Source organism: Pelophylax lessonae (assembly GCF_965119305.1).
Source record: "Pelophylax lessonae genome assembly, chromosome: 8".
Classification (NCBI taxonomy): Eukaryota; Metazoa; Chordata; class Amphibia; order Anura; family Ranidae; genus Pelophylax; species Pelophylax lessonae.
Window position 1 is genome coordinate 232,751,160 of NC_138775.1, and position 18,054 is coordinate 232,769,213.

The following is an 18,054-nucleotide window of genomic DNA, read 5'->3' on the forward strand; positions in this document are numbered from 1 at the left end:
CGTTTGAGGGTAGTAATCAGCTCTAGACTCGTATACCTCTTCGAAAAAAGCAACAAATTCAGCCACTACCGCAGCCGGTTCTGTCAGGAGTCTCCGGTTTTTAAAAGATCCTTTTGACAGGAGAGCCAAGACTTTGGTCCGCAACATGTTTACTGTGGTAGGTTCGGTCCTTAGGGCTGTGTTCACCGTAGCATCGGTGTCCCAGACTTTTAACATAGTAGGCAAAGCTTTTGCGCCAGGATCCTCAGGGGGAACAGATTTCTCCCTGCATTTGCAAAGCTGGCGGACCAATTGGTTCAGGGGATGCAGTTCGTCTCTGGATGTGGCTTCCTTAGTCTCTAGGAGGTCCATGACAGCAGTGGTCCTTTGGCGCAGGATATGGCTAAAATGCTGGTCTGCGGACCAGACTTCCAAGAAGGCCTTATCTGATCTTTTGTGGGGGATCAATGGTGCGGATCTTCCCTGGATGATATCATTATGCAGGATCTTAAGACAAGGGATCAAAGTCTGTAAGGACCTGGTCTGGTAAGCCGAGAGCGGGTCCTTACGGACCGGTGGACCTCCATGAGCCAAGTCAGGTGGGTACACGAGCTGATTCGGTCCGGCTACAAGATCAAGTTTGGGGCTTATCCAGAAAGGTTCTTTCCTTCCTACCTGCGTTTATCCCCAGACTGAATGGACTTTATTTGTACAGTAGTGGCATCCCTACATTGGGGGGATCTTCTGGCCTCTATCGATATCAAGGTCGCTTACCTTTTTATTCCGATATGTCGGTCATCTGTGCCTCCTCCGCTTGCCGTGGGCTAGGAGCATTATCCAGAGGTCTTGCCTTGGCTCCTCGGGTCCTCACAAAGTTTTGGCATTGTTGCGCCAGCAGGGGATTGTTGTTCTGTAGTACCTGGATAATCTTCTGTGAGCAAAGCCTCCGACTGCTCTGACAGACAACCGGGAGATTACTGTACCGACTACGAACTGCAGAAGTTTTTTGGAAATTAAATTTGTATTTTCTCCACCTAGTTGGACTATATGGGTCTGCTCTGGACTGTGTCTCAGCCAGGGTGTTCCTCCCATGGGACAAGCTCCAAAATATGCGGGATATAATTTAGCTCCTGTTTTCCAGCAGCCTGTCATCTTTCAGGACTGGCATGCGGGTGCTGGGTCTGATGGTGTCTACCTTCAAGGCGGTTCCGTTTGCACTGTTCTGTACGAGACCTCTGCAAAGAGAGATTCTTGCCATGTGGGGCAAGAATCCACAGTCTCTAGACAATCTGATTCTGTTGAGCCGGGTTACGAGAGGGTCTCGAAGCACTGGTGAGCAAAGCCATTGAATAAACAGGGAAAATCTTCCTTTCCCTGTACTGGACGGTGGTCACTACGGATGCCAGCCCGTCTGTGGGTTGGCGTTTTTGGCATGGATTGTGCTCAGGGGGTCTGGGCTCTGGAAGAATCCAGACTACCGATCAATATACTGGACGTTTCCTCCGGAGGGGGGAACTCCCGAGGATGACCTTTTGGCCTCTTGTCTCAACAGGAAGGTGCTCGGGTTTTTGGCAGAAGATTCTCTGGCTATCATTGGGATAGATCATTTTACTGGAACAAATGTGTGACCGGTGTTTTTTCACTGTTGGGGACACTAGCTAGGTGATCAGTGTGTGAAAAACAGTAAAAGTGCTTTAAACTCACTATTTCCCCGGCTGGCGTTTCGTTCCAACCCTCTCCGCCGTACACATCCTGGGGGTGGAAAACTGGCAGGTGGATTATCCCAGTCATCAGGCGTTGGTTCAAGGGGACTGGTCCCTTCATCCAGGTGTGTTTTCATCAGTTGTCCCTCCGGTGGGGCTTCCCCAAGGTGAATCTGTTGGCGTCTCACCTCAACAGAAAAGTGCAGAGCTTTGTGGCATGGTCAGGGGATCCTCTGGCGGATGCCACAGACACGCTGGTGGCCCAGTGGAGCCAGTTTAATCATCTGATTTACACCTTCCTTTCTCTCAAGCTTCTGCTGAGACTCTTTCGTAGGATCGAGGCAAAAGGGATTCCATTCATTTTAGTAGCTCCAGACTGGCCTTGCTGGTCTTGGCACTCTGTCCCTTGGAGACAACCTCCCAGGGGGAGGATCTGCTGTCCCAAGGGCCGATCTTCCATCCTGCTTTACAGTTGCTTGCTTTGACGGCTTGGCTGTTGAAAGCCAGGTGCTGAAAGATAGGGGTTTATCTGAGTCTGTGATTCCAATGCTGTTAAAAGCCATGAAGTCTACCTCTAGGAAGATCTACCATCGTACGTGGAAAATGTACATTTTAAGGTGTGAATCTCTTGGGGTTCACCCTCGCTCTTTCTCGGTGGCTCAGGTCTTTACCTTCCTTCAGCGCGGGGGGTTGAGCAGAAATTGGCTTGGAGTACCATCAAGAGCCAAGTGTCTGCCTTGACGTGCTTCTGCCAACGACCTTGGGCCATGCACTCCCTGATGCGTACCTTTCTTCAGGGGGTTAGACACTTGGCTCCCCAGTGCGGTCTCTGCTACCACCTTGGGACCTCAATTTGGTGCTTTTATTTCTCCAGAAGCCTCCCTTTGAAAATCTTCGGGCTTACGCTGGCCCAGAAGGTGGCCTTTTTGGAGACCATCACCTCTGCATCCAGGGTGTCGGAATTGGTGGCGTTATCTTGTCGGTCACCTTACTTGGTGGTTCACAGAAATAAGGTGGTTCTTCGCCCTTGTCCATCGTCCCTTCCAGAGATTGTCTCTGGTTTCTATTTAAATTAAGACATTGTGTTGCCTTCCCTGTGTCCTAGTCCAAAACATCCTAAGGAAATTACGTTGCATGCCCTGGATGTGGTTCGGGCAATTCAGGTGTACCCGACAGCTACATAGTCTTTTAGGAAGTCAGACTTACTACTTGTACTCATGGATGGACCTTGGAAAGGACTGTCCGCTACCTCTGCGACCATTTTGAGATGGATCAGACAGGTAGTGACTCGGGACTATACAATCAAGGGTCAGTTTCCTCTTTTTCCTCTTAAGGCGCACTCTACTCCGGCGCTCAGTGCTTCCTGAGCTTTCCGTCATCAGGCGTCTGTGACGCAAGGTTTGCAAGGCGGCCACCTGGTCGTTGGTGCACACTTCCACAAAATTTTATAAAGTGGATGTGTTGGCATCTGCAGATTCTGCTTTTGATCGCAAGGTTTTGCAGGCTGCTATTTAGAGGACCGGTTTTCTTCTTTGCGGGTAAAATGTTGTCAGGTGGGAGCTAGTTGTTTTTTGGTTGAGCTCCTGTTACCTGGCTGGCTACGGTTAGTCTTGGAAATTTTTTTTCGCTTTTTCGCTTTTCCCGTCCCCTCATGTTTGACACTGCTTTGGGACGTCCCAATGGTTAAGAAGATCAGGAGCTGTGTCTGTCAATGAACGAAAGAGAAAATAGGATTTTTGACTTGACTTCTCATTGATGGACACAACACCCACCCTTCTGTGGAGTTGTAATTCTTCTGACACTGCTTATAAGAAAATGGAGTACCTATAGCAGAGAGGGGGAGTATACCCCCTGGGACTGCCCATAGGCATAGTCTGTCTTTTTTTTTTTTTCTCCCTAGTGTCCTACTCCTGTGGGGGCAGTATAACTCAATGGTTAACAAGATTAGGAGCTGTGTCCATCAATGAACATCCGAGAAATGGTTTTTACGGAAAGTCAAAAATCCAATTTTTTTAAAAACTTTACTTATTAACAAAATTATACACCATTTTTTTTTTTAAAGTTATCTGATTAATCAAAACAATAATCGGCCAACTAATCGATTATGAAAATAGTCGTTAGTTTCAGCCCTAGACAGTTGTGTAAGATATTACACACAGCAGAGGCATATTTAGAATTTCACCTTAAAGCACATGTTCACTGGCCAGGAAGTACAGGAGGCTGAAGAAGGGGAAAATCCAAAAGAGTTCCTAGGAGTTCTAGGAGTGCAATTGTCTGCAGGGGATGACTGGGTCTGGGGTCTTGCAGGACATAGGATGTGCAGATGGGTCAGTTCAGGTAGCAGTCAGAAACATAATCAATAAACATGCCAGGCTCAGTAAAGGTGGCAGACAAAGACAATAATACCAGGCTGTTCTCAGGAATGCTTTTGCTGGCTGCACTGGCTCTGGTGATACTGTACTGATGTGGAGGTGATCAGGAACACTGTGATAGGCTGTACTATGAGACCCATTATCAATGTGTACCCCTTGCGAGGATCGTGTTTATGCACATGGGAATACACAGGTGATCTGTGCAACCTTGTGCAGGCAGACCCATTGCTGTCTTTTGGGATGCAGACACAGCATTGTAAACATCTTTGTCTGTGGTAAATGGTTTGTCTCAACCTTGTAACTGCTACATTTGCAGGGCAGCTTGTTCTGTTAAACAACAGACTTAATGGCCAAATCACCAGGTGGAAAAAAAAAAAGCAAGCCTAAAAAAGAAAACAAATGCAGCCACTACATCTACTACTTACGATTGCTGTAAGCTGCAATATGTTTGCTTTTGGGTATATTACCCCGTGGGCACACAGACAATTAAAAATAGCTTAAGCTTTAACCCCTTTCAACTCCAACGTTGATAAAATTGTTTGGGTTCCTCCAGTAATCATTGTGGATTAAAGCACATCTGTCTGAGGTCTGCTATTTCTGGCTGCCTGTTCATATTCTTATTGCCTCTTTGGCTTCAATACATTTTAGTTAAAAATCTAGTGTAAATATGCAGACTTAGAATTCCTGATATCCAAACGTGTTTAGGGTCATTAAAAAATGTGGAGGCTGAAGCAGCCTCCTGACGGGTAGCATGTTAATAATGAGAAATGTCAAGAACGCTCTATTTCTTTCATGTCAGTTTCCTTTTAAATGTAGAGTAGCCTATGGTGGCCTTTTGATTATCTGGTGTATTGGTCACTTTAAAGTGATATTAAAGGCAGTTTTTTTTTTTTTTTTTTTTTAACGTCATACTAACCTGATGTGTGCAGTGGTTTTGCACAGAGCAAGTTCGATCCTCCTCTTCTCTGGTTGACCGTAGGTGCTCCTTGCCCCTCCCTCTTGCCAAGTGCCTCCATAGCAAGCAGCTTGTTATGGGGGCACCACAGCAAGCTTGCTCCTGAGCCGCTGCTCTGTGTCCATTCACACACTAGGCATAGCTTGACTCCACCCCACTCTCTCCTCATTGGCTAGCTGGCTGTGGTTGACAGTAGCAGTAGTCGATGGGTCCTGCTGCTGTCTCCCCAATGAGGAGGAAGAGACCTGGGAGAGTTGCTGCTCTCATGCACATTGCTGAATTGAGGTGGGGCTTAGGTAAGTATTGGGGGTGGGGGGGTGTTTAAGTATTACACAGGTAGCACATTGGCTTTGAAGTATTCATTTGAAGGCTGCAGGATCCAGCCGAGATTGGAACTGTTAATGTGCAGGCTGAATGTACCAAGTTAATCAATCAACTTGGGGTATACCCAGCCTGCTGAATTCTCTTGCGATTATCAATAGTGGCTGCTACAGCGGCTAGCAAAAATCACTGTCTTCTCCCATTGGGGACATCTTGCCCCCCCCAAGACAATTGCTGATTTCCCTGTCCACTCTCTGTTGGTGGAATCATGCAGATTTCTTTCCTGCAACTCATGTTTGCAGGAAAGAAATTATCACCATGTATGGCCTGCCTTTGTGTACAGATGGAAATGTTATTAAGGTAATTCATAACGTAGTTTGTAGATAGCACTGCTTATTTTTGGATCACCTTAAATAGTCTATCTACACTGTGGTTTTTTTTTTTTTTTTTGTTTTGTTTTTTTTAAGATCAAATCAGTAAAACTTTAAAATCTGTGTAAATTTTTTTTCTGCTTTGTCAATAGCTGAGATGTTGATGGCTTTTGATTGGTCCAGTGCTTTTATTGACGAAGTTTGTAGTATAACTTTCTGATCAGGTTGAGAGATGATAAACAGATGCTTGGTGTCTCTCATCTTACAGAGCAGTGGATTGCATAACTCTCTGCCTCGTCTTTCCAGTTTCTTCCATTCCCCTTTCAGCTTCATATATTTCCTATGTTTTGGTCAAGAATAATTAAAAACAAATGACCGAGTAGAAGTGATATTTATATTGGCAAGAAAATGACTTAAAGTAACTCCCTCTACACCCCTGAAGATAAACATTGTGTTGATGATATAACCTTCTTAAATGGAGTTCCTTGCTTCATTTGTTTAAATTTCTTTCATAGGTTTTCTTCCAACTTTAGGAAACAGTCTTGCGTCTGTTTGGGTTTCCAGTTTTGGCTTTCAGGGAGCTTATTTCTTTCTAGAAAGATAGGACTTTGTCCAAAATTAGGCCGCTTGCTCATTTAACCCATGGACCTCTATTTTTTTTCCAAAAAGCCGGAAAGTGCGTAAGATATGTTTTGGCCATCTTTAACATGTCATGGCCCAAAATTCCTTTAGTCTGTTTCAGTCACAAATGAGGTGAAATGGGTTCCTGGGGGTCGTAGAGGATAAACATCTTTTACGTTTCATTATGCTGTACTGTTTCTGAGTTGTAATCACTCTGAGGGTAGTTGTATACATTTTGTGAATGTTTTCTATGCACTTTGATATTGTGCGTCATTGTAATCAAAATTTTTGTTTATGACGCACATATAAAATTTTAATCACTTTTCTTGATGCTGGAAAACAGCTGAACAAATGGGCACCAGAGAAATGAATACTGCAGTAATTGTTCTAAAGATTCTAGTAAAAGTTAGAGAAGAGTCCCAGTCAGATATTATAGTACAGCTAAAGGCTTCTTCCTGTATTACAATCTAAAGTCCCAAATCCAGCTGTGATGCACACATCCTAACCACTTCAGCCCTGGAAGGTTTTACCCCCTTCCTGACCAGGCCCTGTTATGCAAATCGGCACTGCGTTACTTTAACGGACAATTGCGCGGTCGTGCGACGCTGTACCTAAAGGAGATTGACGTCCACAAATAGAGCTTTCTTTTGGTGGTATTTGATCACCTGTGCAATTTTTTTTTTTTTTTTTGCGCTATAAGCAATTGTGAAAAAAACTATTTTTCACATTCTGCTATAGGAGGGCATCCCCCCCCCCCCCCAAAAAAAAAAAATGTAAAAATCTAAATTTTTTAACATTTGAGGCCAATTTTTGTTTTCTGCTACATATTTTTGTTAAAAAATCGCAATAAGCGTATTTTGATTGGTTTGCGCAAAAGTTATCCCGTCTACTAACTACGGGAAAGATTTGTCATTTTTTATTGTTTTTTGAATTTTTTTTAAATTTTACTAGTAATGGCGGCGATCTGTAATTTTTTTTTTTTTTTTTTTTGCGGGACTGCGACATTGCGGCGGACTGATCGGACCCCCTGACATTTTTTACACTTTTGGGGGTACCAGTGACATTACTACAGTAATCGGTGCTAAAAATATGCACTGTTACTGTAATCATGCCATTGGCAGGGAAGGGGTTAACCCTGTGGGTGATCAAAGGGGTTAATGTATGCCTATATGCTTACTAACTGTGTGTGGGGGGGGGGGGGGGTGTTATGTGACAGACACAGACTGATTGCTGTTTCAGCTTAGCTGAAACTGATGATCTGTCCCTGCCTGTCTGAGGGAAAATTCGCCTGCGTGCGCTGCCGGAATCGCATGCACTCCAGTCAGGTAGTACTACGTGACTGGATGCAGGGGAGCCGCAGTAATATTACTGTTGGCAGTCGGCAAGCGGTTAAAGGGTAAACCAAATTCTTCCTTGACCAGAGCAGGTCTAAACAGAGACAGACTTCTGTGCCTTTCTGAATGCTGCCCGCCCTAGGTTATGGTTCTTCTTAACCATGTAAAAATGTATGGGCTACTCCTGGACAAATCTTAGTGTCCCTTCAAATCTTGTTGAAATTAGTAAAGTTTATGGCAGAATTAGTCAAGTTATCCGCAAAATCCTGCAGCTCCTATTTATTCCTCCTGTAGAGCTTTGTGGTTTAGGTCCTGAATAGGAGACCTGGCTTCTAAGATCCACCGTTGTGGCATTTACAGGAGATTTGCAGTTTTGGCCAGACTTGGAAACAGCCTCAGATTGTACGCCTGATAAGAAAGCCTTTCCAATCAAAAAAAAAAAAGAAAGCTGCCAGTGAAGAGGTTCTTTTGTAGTCAATCCTGATTCTAAGGATATCGGGCCAGAAAAAAAAAATGGCAGGTGTTATAAGTTGGAGTCAGGGTCACCAGTCAGACTTGTAAAAGCATGACTCTTTATTTTTCTTTTTTCAGCATGAAACGAACAAAACAGGCCTTTGCTCTAATACACAAAACAAAGCTTCAGATCACTTGCTAGTATTACCTCGTCCCTTAACAGGGTTTGAAGTCCCCTTCTGCTCCTTAGGTCCAAAGGGAGGTCACCCCAGCTCAGTAACGTCCCAGTAATCCAACAGCATGCTGCTCCTTACAAATGTGTTCTGGTTTACACCACATCTCATGGACTCGTGCAGACAGATTGCTGCCCTTTTTATGCCTGGTTTTGCAGGTGGGTTAACCTATTTGGGACCAAGATACCCACAATTAGGGTTGGAGTCTCTTTCCCACCCAAAGACTCTCTGAGCCTCAAAATTCCGGGTCTCATATGAGGACTTCATAATCCTGGGAAATCTGCATATTGGCTTTTCCTCACTATTGGATCACCCGGAAACCCCCACCCTGCATGGGTGAGAATGCCGGGGTCCTCCAACTGTGATGTTTTTTAAAGGGACCAAATTAACCCAAATAATGGGGACACATTTCTGTTTTCCAGAGTCCATCTCTGGCGCCCTGTACAGAGGGCTATAAAGGTTTGAAAAGAGGGTTCTGTTTAACCTTCCTGAACAAGCAAACAAACCCCAGTGACTTACCAGTATAAAGGCGGTTGGGGCTGTTTCTAATACAGTTGCACAGAGTTGTCCCCAATTTATATATTCAGAGAAGTATTTTGCTGTGCGTTTCCTGCATACCTCCTTCAAGACTTTTTCCAACATCTCCTCCAAAGGATCCTGTCAAAGCCTCAAAACGTTTGTCCCTGTTGGGAGAGTTGGTTAACCAGCAAGCATTCACCAGTTCAACCAGAAGAAATCAGTGTAGGTTTCTAACTTTACATGTTTATAGTACAGAAATCTTCAGTCAAGTTTGATCTAATTTTCAACTTGAGACCTCAAGTGGATATAAAAATTGTACACACCCCTGTTAAGAGCCGGTTCACACTGGGGCGACTTGTCAGGCGACCTGGTCGCCTGATAAGTCGCCGTGGGTCGCCTGCTATAGATTAGCACAGGACCCGTTCTAATAGGAGCGACACAAGTCGCTCCAACTTAGAAAAAGGGTCCTGAGCTTCTTTGGGGCGACCTGGAGCGACCTGCATTGACTTCAATGATATGAAGTCCGTGCCGGCCGCTCCGAGGTCGCCCCGGCAAGTCGGGTCGCTGCAATGTGAACCGGCTCTAAATGTCATGTTTCTGTGATGTAAAAAATAGACAAAGATAATTTCAGAACTTTTTCCACCTTTGTAATGTAACCTGTAAACTGTACAACTCAATTTAACAACAAACTGAAATCTTTTAGGTGGAGGGAAGTACAATTAAAAAAACTGTAATATGGTTGCATACGTGTGCACACCCTTAAACTAATACTTTGTTGAAGCACCTTTTGATTTTATTACAGCACTCGTCATTTTGGGTATGAGTCTATCAGCATGACACATCTTGACTTGGCAATATTTTCCTACTCTTCTTTGCAAAAACACTCCACTTTAAATATGTTAGATTGCAAGGGCATCTACTGTGCACAGCCCTCTTCAGATCACCCCACAGATTTTCAATCAGATAAGGGTCTGGACTCTTGCTGGGCCATTCCAAAACGTAATCCTCCTCTGGTGAAGCCATTCCTTTGTTGATTTGGGTGTATTCTTTGGGTCGTCATGCTGAAAGAGGAAGTTCCTTTTTAATGTTCTATAAAATAATATAAACCTGCGCTCCCTAAAAGATATATAAAAAAGGAAAAATGTATGTGATGCAGCTGCTGTTACACTAAGTGAAACTTAGACAATATGTATGAACCCAATTTTAAAACAGCACTAACATAAAAACAGATAATAAAGTGTCTTAAACACTAAAATGAGAAGTGTGCACAATGTGAAAACATCATTAAACCACATAAATAATTAAAAAAATATGTGATAAAAGTCCAATATATGAAATTGATCAATAAAGTGCAAGGTGCTCCAGGTGACTGTGACTCCTCTAGGTACCCCACTCACCAGACCAAAGGGTCAAAAAAGCCTGTAACCACTGGGATATGACAATGAACCAGGACTTCTCCCATATAATGCCAAGTTGTTCAGGATGATTCTTTGTCAGAGGTGGTCCAAGATTCCTCCATAGACCCAGTGCCAAAAACAAGAGACCATGGATGGTGAAGAACGTTTTAAATTAATTTATTGATGAAATTGAAAAAACATACTAGCAAACATATAGCAAAAACTGGCAGTGAAATCTCAACAGGTAGCCGCGAACGCCGCTGCTGGCGTGCGTTCCACGGCCGATCCAGGAAGCTTAACCGGAAGTGACGTTCCGCTATTGGCGTAACGGAAGTGCGTCTACGCATTTGGCCCACCCACTAGGCGTTATCAAAGACCTTTTCATGTTCAGCTTTCTAGCAAAAGCCTGAAGGTTTGTGACAATATTGACTGGTATTTGGAACTGTTCATAATTCCATCTACCTTGACTAAGGCCCTGTTCCAGCTGAAGAAAAACAGCCCCAAAGCTGCCACCTCCATACTGTGGGTATGGTGTTCTTTGGATGTGTAGTTTTGTTTTTGCGCCAAACCTATATCTTTGGAATTATGGCCAACACATTCAACCTTGGTTTCCTCAGATTAACACATTTTCCCACATACTTTTGGGAGACTTCAGATGTAAAATTTAGCTGGGCTTGGATGTTTTTCTTGGTAAGAAAAGGCTTCTGTCTTGCCGCTCTATCCCATAGCCCAAGCTTATGAAGCATACAGGAGATTGTTGTCACATGTACCACACAGCCAGTACTTGCCAGCTTTTCCTGCAGCTCCTTTAATGTTGCTGTAGGCCTCTTGGGAGCCTCCCTGACCAGTTTTCTTCTCGTCTTTTCATTACTTTTGAAGGGACTTCCAGTTCTTGGTAATGTCACTGTTGTGCCATATTTTCTCCACTTAATGACTGTCTTCACTGTTTTCCATGGTATATCTAATGCCTTAGAAATTATTTTGTATCCTTCTCCTGACTAATACCTTTCAACAATGAGATCCCTCTGATGCTTTGGAAGCTCTCTGTGGACCATGGCTTTTGCTGTATGACGCAAATGTCAGGAAAGACCTACTAGAACAGCTGAACTTTATTTGGGGTTAATCAGAGGCACTTTAAATTATGGCAGGTGTGTACGGACTCCTATTTAACATGAGTTTGAATGTGATTGCTCAGTCCTGAATACAGCTACATCCCCAGTTATAAAAGGGTGTACACACTTATGCAACCACATTATTAGAGTTTTTTTTTAACCCCCCCCCCCCCCCCCCCAAAAAAAAAATAAAATACACAGTTTATAGGTCACCTTAAAGGTAGAAAAAGTTCTGAAACTATTTATCTGACTCATTTTTTCCATCACAAAAAGTTGACCTTTTCACGGGGATGTGTAGACTTTTATATCCACTGTACATATTGTAGAAGAAATTCCATATGGACACCATTTTCTTCGCAAGAACTATCTTGCCTCTAATTTTTAATGGCTGCAATCGACCTTAAAGATCCCTATTTACACATTCTTATTCATTTTGATTCCCAGTGGTGGATAGTCCTTTAGAAAGGAAAGGTGGTGCCCTTCCAGTTTATAGCCCTTCTCTTAAGGCTGTCTTTCGCCCCCAGGACCTTCACAAGCAGTGACTTCCCTGAGGATTTAGGGCAGGGGTGGGGAACCTATGTCCCGGGGGCCGTATGCGGCCCTCAAAGTCATTTGGTCCGGCCCCCCGTGCAGCTGAGTCTGTGTCTCTCAGCTGATCTGTCAGAATGGAGCCAATGCTTCCTGTATAGTTCCGGCTCCGTTGTGACAGTCTCAGTGAGTCACAGGCGGAGTGATATTAAATGCACTCTGCCTGTGACCAATACAGGAAACATCGCCTCTTCCTCCAGCGCGGCACCGCTGCTAGCCAGCATTTCCCGCCAGCAGCACACACAGCAGTACCAGCCAGAGCCAGCAGTACCAGCCGGAGCCAGCAGTACTCACAGCAGTACCAGCCGGGGCCAGCAGTACCAGCCGGAGCCAGCAGTACCAGCCGGAGCCAGCAGTACCAGCCGGAGCCAGCAGTACCAGCCGGAGCCAGCAGTACCAGCCAGAGCCAGCAGTACTCACAGCAGTACTAGCCAGAGCCAGCAGTACTCACAGCAGTACCAGCCAGAACCAGCAGTACCCAAAGCAGTACCAGCCAGAGTCAGCAGTACCCAAAGCAGTACCAGCCAGAGTCAGCAGTACCCACAGCAGAACCAGCAGTACCCAAAGCAGTACCAGCCAGAGCCAGTAGTACTCACAGCAGTACCAGCCAGAGTCAGCAGTACCCACAGCAGTACCCACAACAGTACCAGCCAGCAGTACCTACAGCAGCCACAGCAATACCAGCCAGCAGTACCAGCCTGAGCCAGCAGTACCAGCCAGTATTACCAGCCTGAGCCAGCAGTACCGGCCAGCAGTACCCACAGCACAGTACCAGCCAGCAGTACCAACCAGCAGTACCTACAGCACAGTACCAGCCTGAATTAGCAATACCCACAGCAGTACCAGCCTGAGCCAGCAGTACCCACAGCAGTAAGAGCCAGCAGTACCCACAGCACAGTACAAGCCAGCAGTACCAGCCTGAGCCAGCTGTACCCACCAGCAGTACCAGCCAGCTGTACCCACCAGCAGTACCAGCCAGCTGTACCCACCAGCAGTACCAGCCAGCTGTACCCACCAGCATTACCTGCCAGCAGTTCTTTTCAAAACTTACCACCACAAAGTCGACTGCGCTCTAGACTGGAAAACCAGTTGCGAGTAGCAACATCATCAATACCAGCTAACATCACCAGCTAACATCAAGCACCTCACCAAAGAGAAGCAGTTGCAGCCACATTAGGGGTCACATTAGGGGTGAGTTAATTAAATGTTTGACCAAATATAACAGGCACATTTTAAAGTTGATAATTTTGTACGGCCCCCGAATAATTTTATAAATACCCAAATGGCCCTTGGCAGAAAAAAGGTTCCCTGCCCCTGATTTAGGGGATCTCTTATTCCATATCCATACTATCCTTCTATATCTTGTTTCTTATCCGGAAGTGGGAAGTCAAGGCTCCAGCCCGATCTGGCCACCTAGGGTGCTGTTTGCTCTGGTCCCATCTGGGTTAGCTAAGAAGTGCCAGGCTAAAACTCATTCTGTTGTAGCCTGCGGCGGTGACACCCGGTTTTAATACTGGTTAAGTTGATTGGAGGGGGATTCTGCATTCCTTGGTATTCAAGCCATCATCAAGAATAACAATAGAGGTTAGCACTTTCACCTATTTCCGTGTAATAAGTCTAAGGAAAGGTTGGCTGGGTCCTGTCTTTCTCCACCTACTCCTGGAGTAGGCACATCCAAACCACATAACCTGGCTCTCTTGCAGCCTGCAAGGCTAAAAGCAAGAAGCCTGCAAAGCTTTCGGAGACGTCTAAAGCTAAAAGTTGTGCCCATAGGGTTTTTGTTCTCGTTCCTGTGTCCACTCTAGCTCTGGAGCTGTGTACAACCCTAGCCACCATCCTTCCTCATAACAGCAGTTCTCTTCCCTTGGGGCATGTAAGACTATGAGACTATTAGTGGTACCCATCCCTCTCACCATTTACCTTTGCAGTAGTGTCGGGTTGCGAGACAATCCTCTCCCAGGAGTTTTCCATTCTCTATAGTCCAACTCAGCTCTTTACTCTGCTGTTGTGGGTTTCTTCCTTTTAGCTGACTCATGTGTCCGCCTCAAAAAATCAGACACCTGGGAGTCCTTACTGTGACTGGTAGGGTAGTATGGTTCCTGTTGTGGAGGGTACTGTGGGTGTTAAATTTACCATTGCTGATCTAAAGGATGATCCTCTGGACGCCAGTTTTTCAGAATTCGGAAACTTCTGGACATGGAGTAGTGGTTCACAGACCAAGGTGTGTCTCATATCCTTTGTTAGATGGGAGAGACATCGGAGGAGGGCCCTGTGTCACCCTGGGTTAGCCACCTATGGCAGTTATTCTTGACGGGAACAGGGATTGGGTCCCTCTCCTTGGTTGAATGACAGACTTTGAAGGTCTTTTTGATGCCTTTCCCAATTTCAAATTCACTGCAAATTTGCTGCACTGTTCTGATAAGACTACTGCCCTTTGTTTCACTAATTCTGCTTCTTTGTTGGATTTTGGAAGCCAGGAGCATGCTCAGCCATATTAAATTTGGTCACATGGCTAAGATAGTCAGATAGTGTTGATTTTCAGCAAGAACCCTCCTAGGAGTTCACCCAAGAGGTACCTCTGGCATACTGGTGAGAATGTGTCTAGTTTGGTCCTCTGCTCCATCAGGAATGTAATCTGTCTCGACCATTTGTGGCGCTTCCCATGCACCTTCTCCCTTTCATCATGCTTTTTTTGCAGAATAAAATCCTGGGTTGTCTAGGTAAACTCATGAGCCACTTTTTCAGGTTGTTCCAGTCAGATTCAGAGTTGTTCCTTGGTAAACCTTAGCTTTGCGAGGTGGTTACCTTTTTCTGGCAGTCTCTCTAGGCACATAGTTCATTGAATCTAATAGGGTCAGGCGAGTAGAAGCTTGGAGTCTTCATGCTTTAGACCTGCTGGCCTTCCGAATGACACTGTTTTCCTAGGTTCTTTGTCTGGTACCTGTTCCCAGATTTACCAGTATTTCACTTGGTCCATGGTTCCATGTTCTCTTCTATGATGAATCATTTGTCTTTGGTTGGTGACCCTTTTTCTTGTTTTTGGGTGTTTTCTGTGTGTCTTCCCTGGGGTCATGTTAGCAGAATCCCCGATTGGAGGCTCAACTGGTGTCTGATTTGGGTATTGTTCCTTCAGGCATCATTTGGGTTGCAAGCAGGTCTTCATTTAAATTTTTGGTTGGGCCTGTTACTGATTTCGGTTTGTCCACCCCTCAGTTGGACTCCTTTTGAATGCCCGACAGTATATAACTTTTTCTGTTCCTCGGTGGGTGACAAATATGAATTTTGTGAAGAGGAGGTATTATTTTGTCATGTCCTACACAATTTGCTAGTATTCAGTCTTCCTCAGTAACTCAAAAATACAAACAAAAAAAAAAAATGTGTGAGGAGTAAAAAACCATATTTGTGGATCACACTAGTATGGTTAATAAGGACACCAAATGCTCTGCTCTCTGTAACTCAGTTCTATATTTGCTTGTGTCAAGTGGCAGTTTTCGGTTGTTGATGATTTGCTGTAAATGAAATGCCGTTCTCTTGCTTTGCCGTGTGTCATATACTCTCTTCTTTTTTATGTTCGCTGTAAATTTGTAGATAAGTACTGCTATATAAAGCATTTATTTCATGTCTTCTCTGTTTTTGACCTTCTAGCAACTGGAGCAGATCCAGAAAGAACTGAGTGTGGTGGAGGAAGACATAAAGCGCGTAGAGGTGAGAGACTTGATCAGATTTGTCTGCAGCTGGATGCTCTTGGCAGTTTGTCTGCTAACATCCATCTCTAAAGTCAGGTGGCTTTAGATTTGGATCATTCACATAAATCTCATTTTTTTTTTCTCCCCTCTTTTGCTTGTTCTTGCTCGCTCACACTATTTTTTCTTTTTCATATTTGCTTTAAAACGACCCTATTAGGATATAAATAAGAGAACTGCCGTTGCTTAAGCAGTCACCAGAAGTCTGACCATTACAGTACTGCCTTGGGCATATGCCTAGAAGGCTGTGGGTTGTTTAGTTGGAGCCTGGAGATCTGCTTTGATCAATAAGCTGCTACAACAGTGTCATAGGATGCACACTTTTAGTGATTTAAATTATGCATATAATCTAGCAGTTATTTAATTTTTGTTTTCTTTTTTTCCAGGAGATGAGTGGTTTATACTCTCCACGCAGTGAAGATAGCACTGTTCCCCAGTTTGAGGCCCCCTCCCCATCACACAGGTGAGATTATGAACACCAGAATTTGAGTGGATGTGTCTTTGGAAATTATGATTAAAATTGTTTTCGATAAGGCCTCTTTCACATGGGCGCCGAGGCCCGTAGACCATGAATGAGCCATCAGGTGCTGTGTGCTGGCAGGAGAGAGAGAGAGAGAGAGAGAGAGTGAGAGACAGGGCGTTGATCAGAAGTTGGCCTTGCGTACCATCAAGGGCCAGGTGTCTACCTTTTTTGACGTTAGACCTTTAGTCTCCAGGGCTTCCTAGAGTAATATTTAAAGTGATTGTAATTTTTTTTTTTTTAAACAACAAACACTACCTACTCTGAGCAGTTGGTTTTGCACATAGTGACCTAGATCCTCCTCTTCTCGGGTCCCTCCTCTCTCCTCCTGGTCCCCTCCCTCCTGTTGAGTGCCCCCACAGCACCCCGAGCTGAGTCACAGCTCCCTGTGTCCATTCAGACATGGAGCCGTGGCCCGCCCCCCCCTCTCTCTCTCTCCTGATTGGCTGACTGGCTTTGACAGCAGCTGGAGCCAATCGCACCGCGCTGCTTTCTCAGCCAATGAGGAGGGAAATCAGCTGATAAACTCCTGCAACATCGCTAGATAAATATGGGGTCATTATTGGGGGGCTAGGTTTTTTTAACTTGATGCCTAGAATGCATTAAGATAAAAAATAAACTTCTGCCTTTTATAATTAGACTGTTGCCACTTAAATCCAATGTATTTTTTTTTTTTTTTTTTTTATATATATACACTCATTTCCATGTAGAAATGCTGACCTCTAAGAATTTTATAGTTTCATCCCCTCTTTAGTAGAGCATTGCATTCCTTGAGTTGCAAGGACAAATGCGGTTCTAAACATCCAAATCATCTAAGGTTATACATTGTATTACACAACACTCCTACTAGGAAAAATATAATGTCTATTATGAAGTAAAATGTAAATGTGTTTAGCTGAATTTCTACTTTGAATCCATGCAGTAACATGTTCTGTCCCTGGTGACCTTGTCTGTGAATCGTTGATATCAATATTAAGCTGTATTCTAACTGTATCAGTTAACTTAGAGGTCTTAGAACCTAGAAAAAAAAATGAAAGTCAGTAGCTACAAATCCTGTAGCTGCTGACTTTTAATAAAAGGACACTCACCTGTTCAATGATCCAGCGCTGTCCCCCCCTGGTCCTGTTCTTCATTGGTCTTCGGTTCCCCTGTGCCAGCATCTTGAGAGTAGAAAGCTGGCTGTGACTGCTTGCAGCTTCCCACTGCCCATGCACTATGCTTTGTGAATGGTCCCACAACTTTCTGGATGTGATGTGTCCCAGAAGGTTGTGGGCAAAGAGAGGTGGGGAGGGGGCAAACTTCTGCTTGGATCGCCTAGGGGAACACTGGGGCCTACACATTTATTACCTTAATGCAAAGAATGCATTAAGGTACAAAAACATTTAGACTTTATAACCACTTGAATGAGTATTCTGTAAAAAAAAAAAAGTCACTTCTGTTGGTGTTGTCTACCTTTTTAGTGTGGTACAGTGACACATTAATGAAAGATGACTTTCAGCTTAATCTGTGGCTGTATCTGTCATCTTTTTGTCTGTTTTCCTGCTTGTTCTCCTTCTTTCCTTGTTTTATTGGTCTTGTTCAGTTCATTGAGTTTAAATTCCAAAGAGCCAGATTAAATCATTTTAGATTGCATAAATAGCACATCCATTTTTTTGCCTTACAGTAGCATAATTGACTCGACGGAATACACGCAACCACCAGGATTTAGTGGAAACTCTCAGGTGAGCTTTTTTAATATTTATTTTTTCTGCTTTTATATTAAATGACTAAACATTGCTTGCTTCTGGCCCTAAAACAACCACTAAAAGCTGCTAAAATACACTTTGATTGAAA

General features: G+C 44.3%; 1 protein-coding gene across 1 annotated transcript in view; it reads left to right on the top strand.

Annotated features, from left to right (window-relative positions):
• The window catches only part of COP1 (COP1 E3 ubiquitin ligase), a 530,087-nt gene that overhangs the window by 152,396 nt on the left and 359,637 nt on the right, over positions 1-18,054 (top strand). The window contains exons 7-9 of the mRNA XM_082264749.1: positions 15,604-15,663; positions 16,088-16,164; positions 17,885-17,942. Coding sequence (XP_082120875.1) covers positions 15,604-15,663; positions 16,088-16,164; positions 17,885-17,942 — 195 coding nt within the window. The remainder of the gene's footprint in view (positions 1-15,603; positions 15,664-16,087; positions 16,165-17,884; positions 17,943-18,054) is intronic.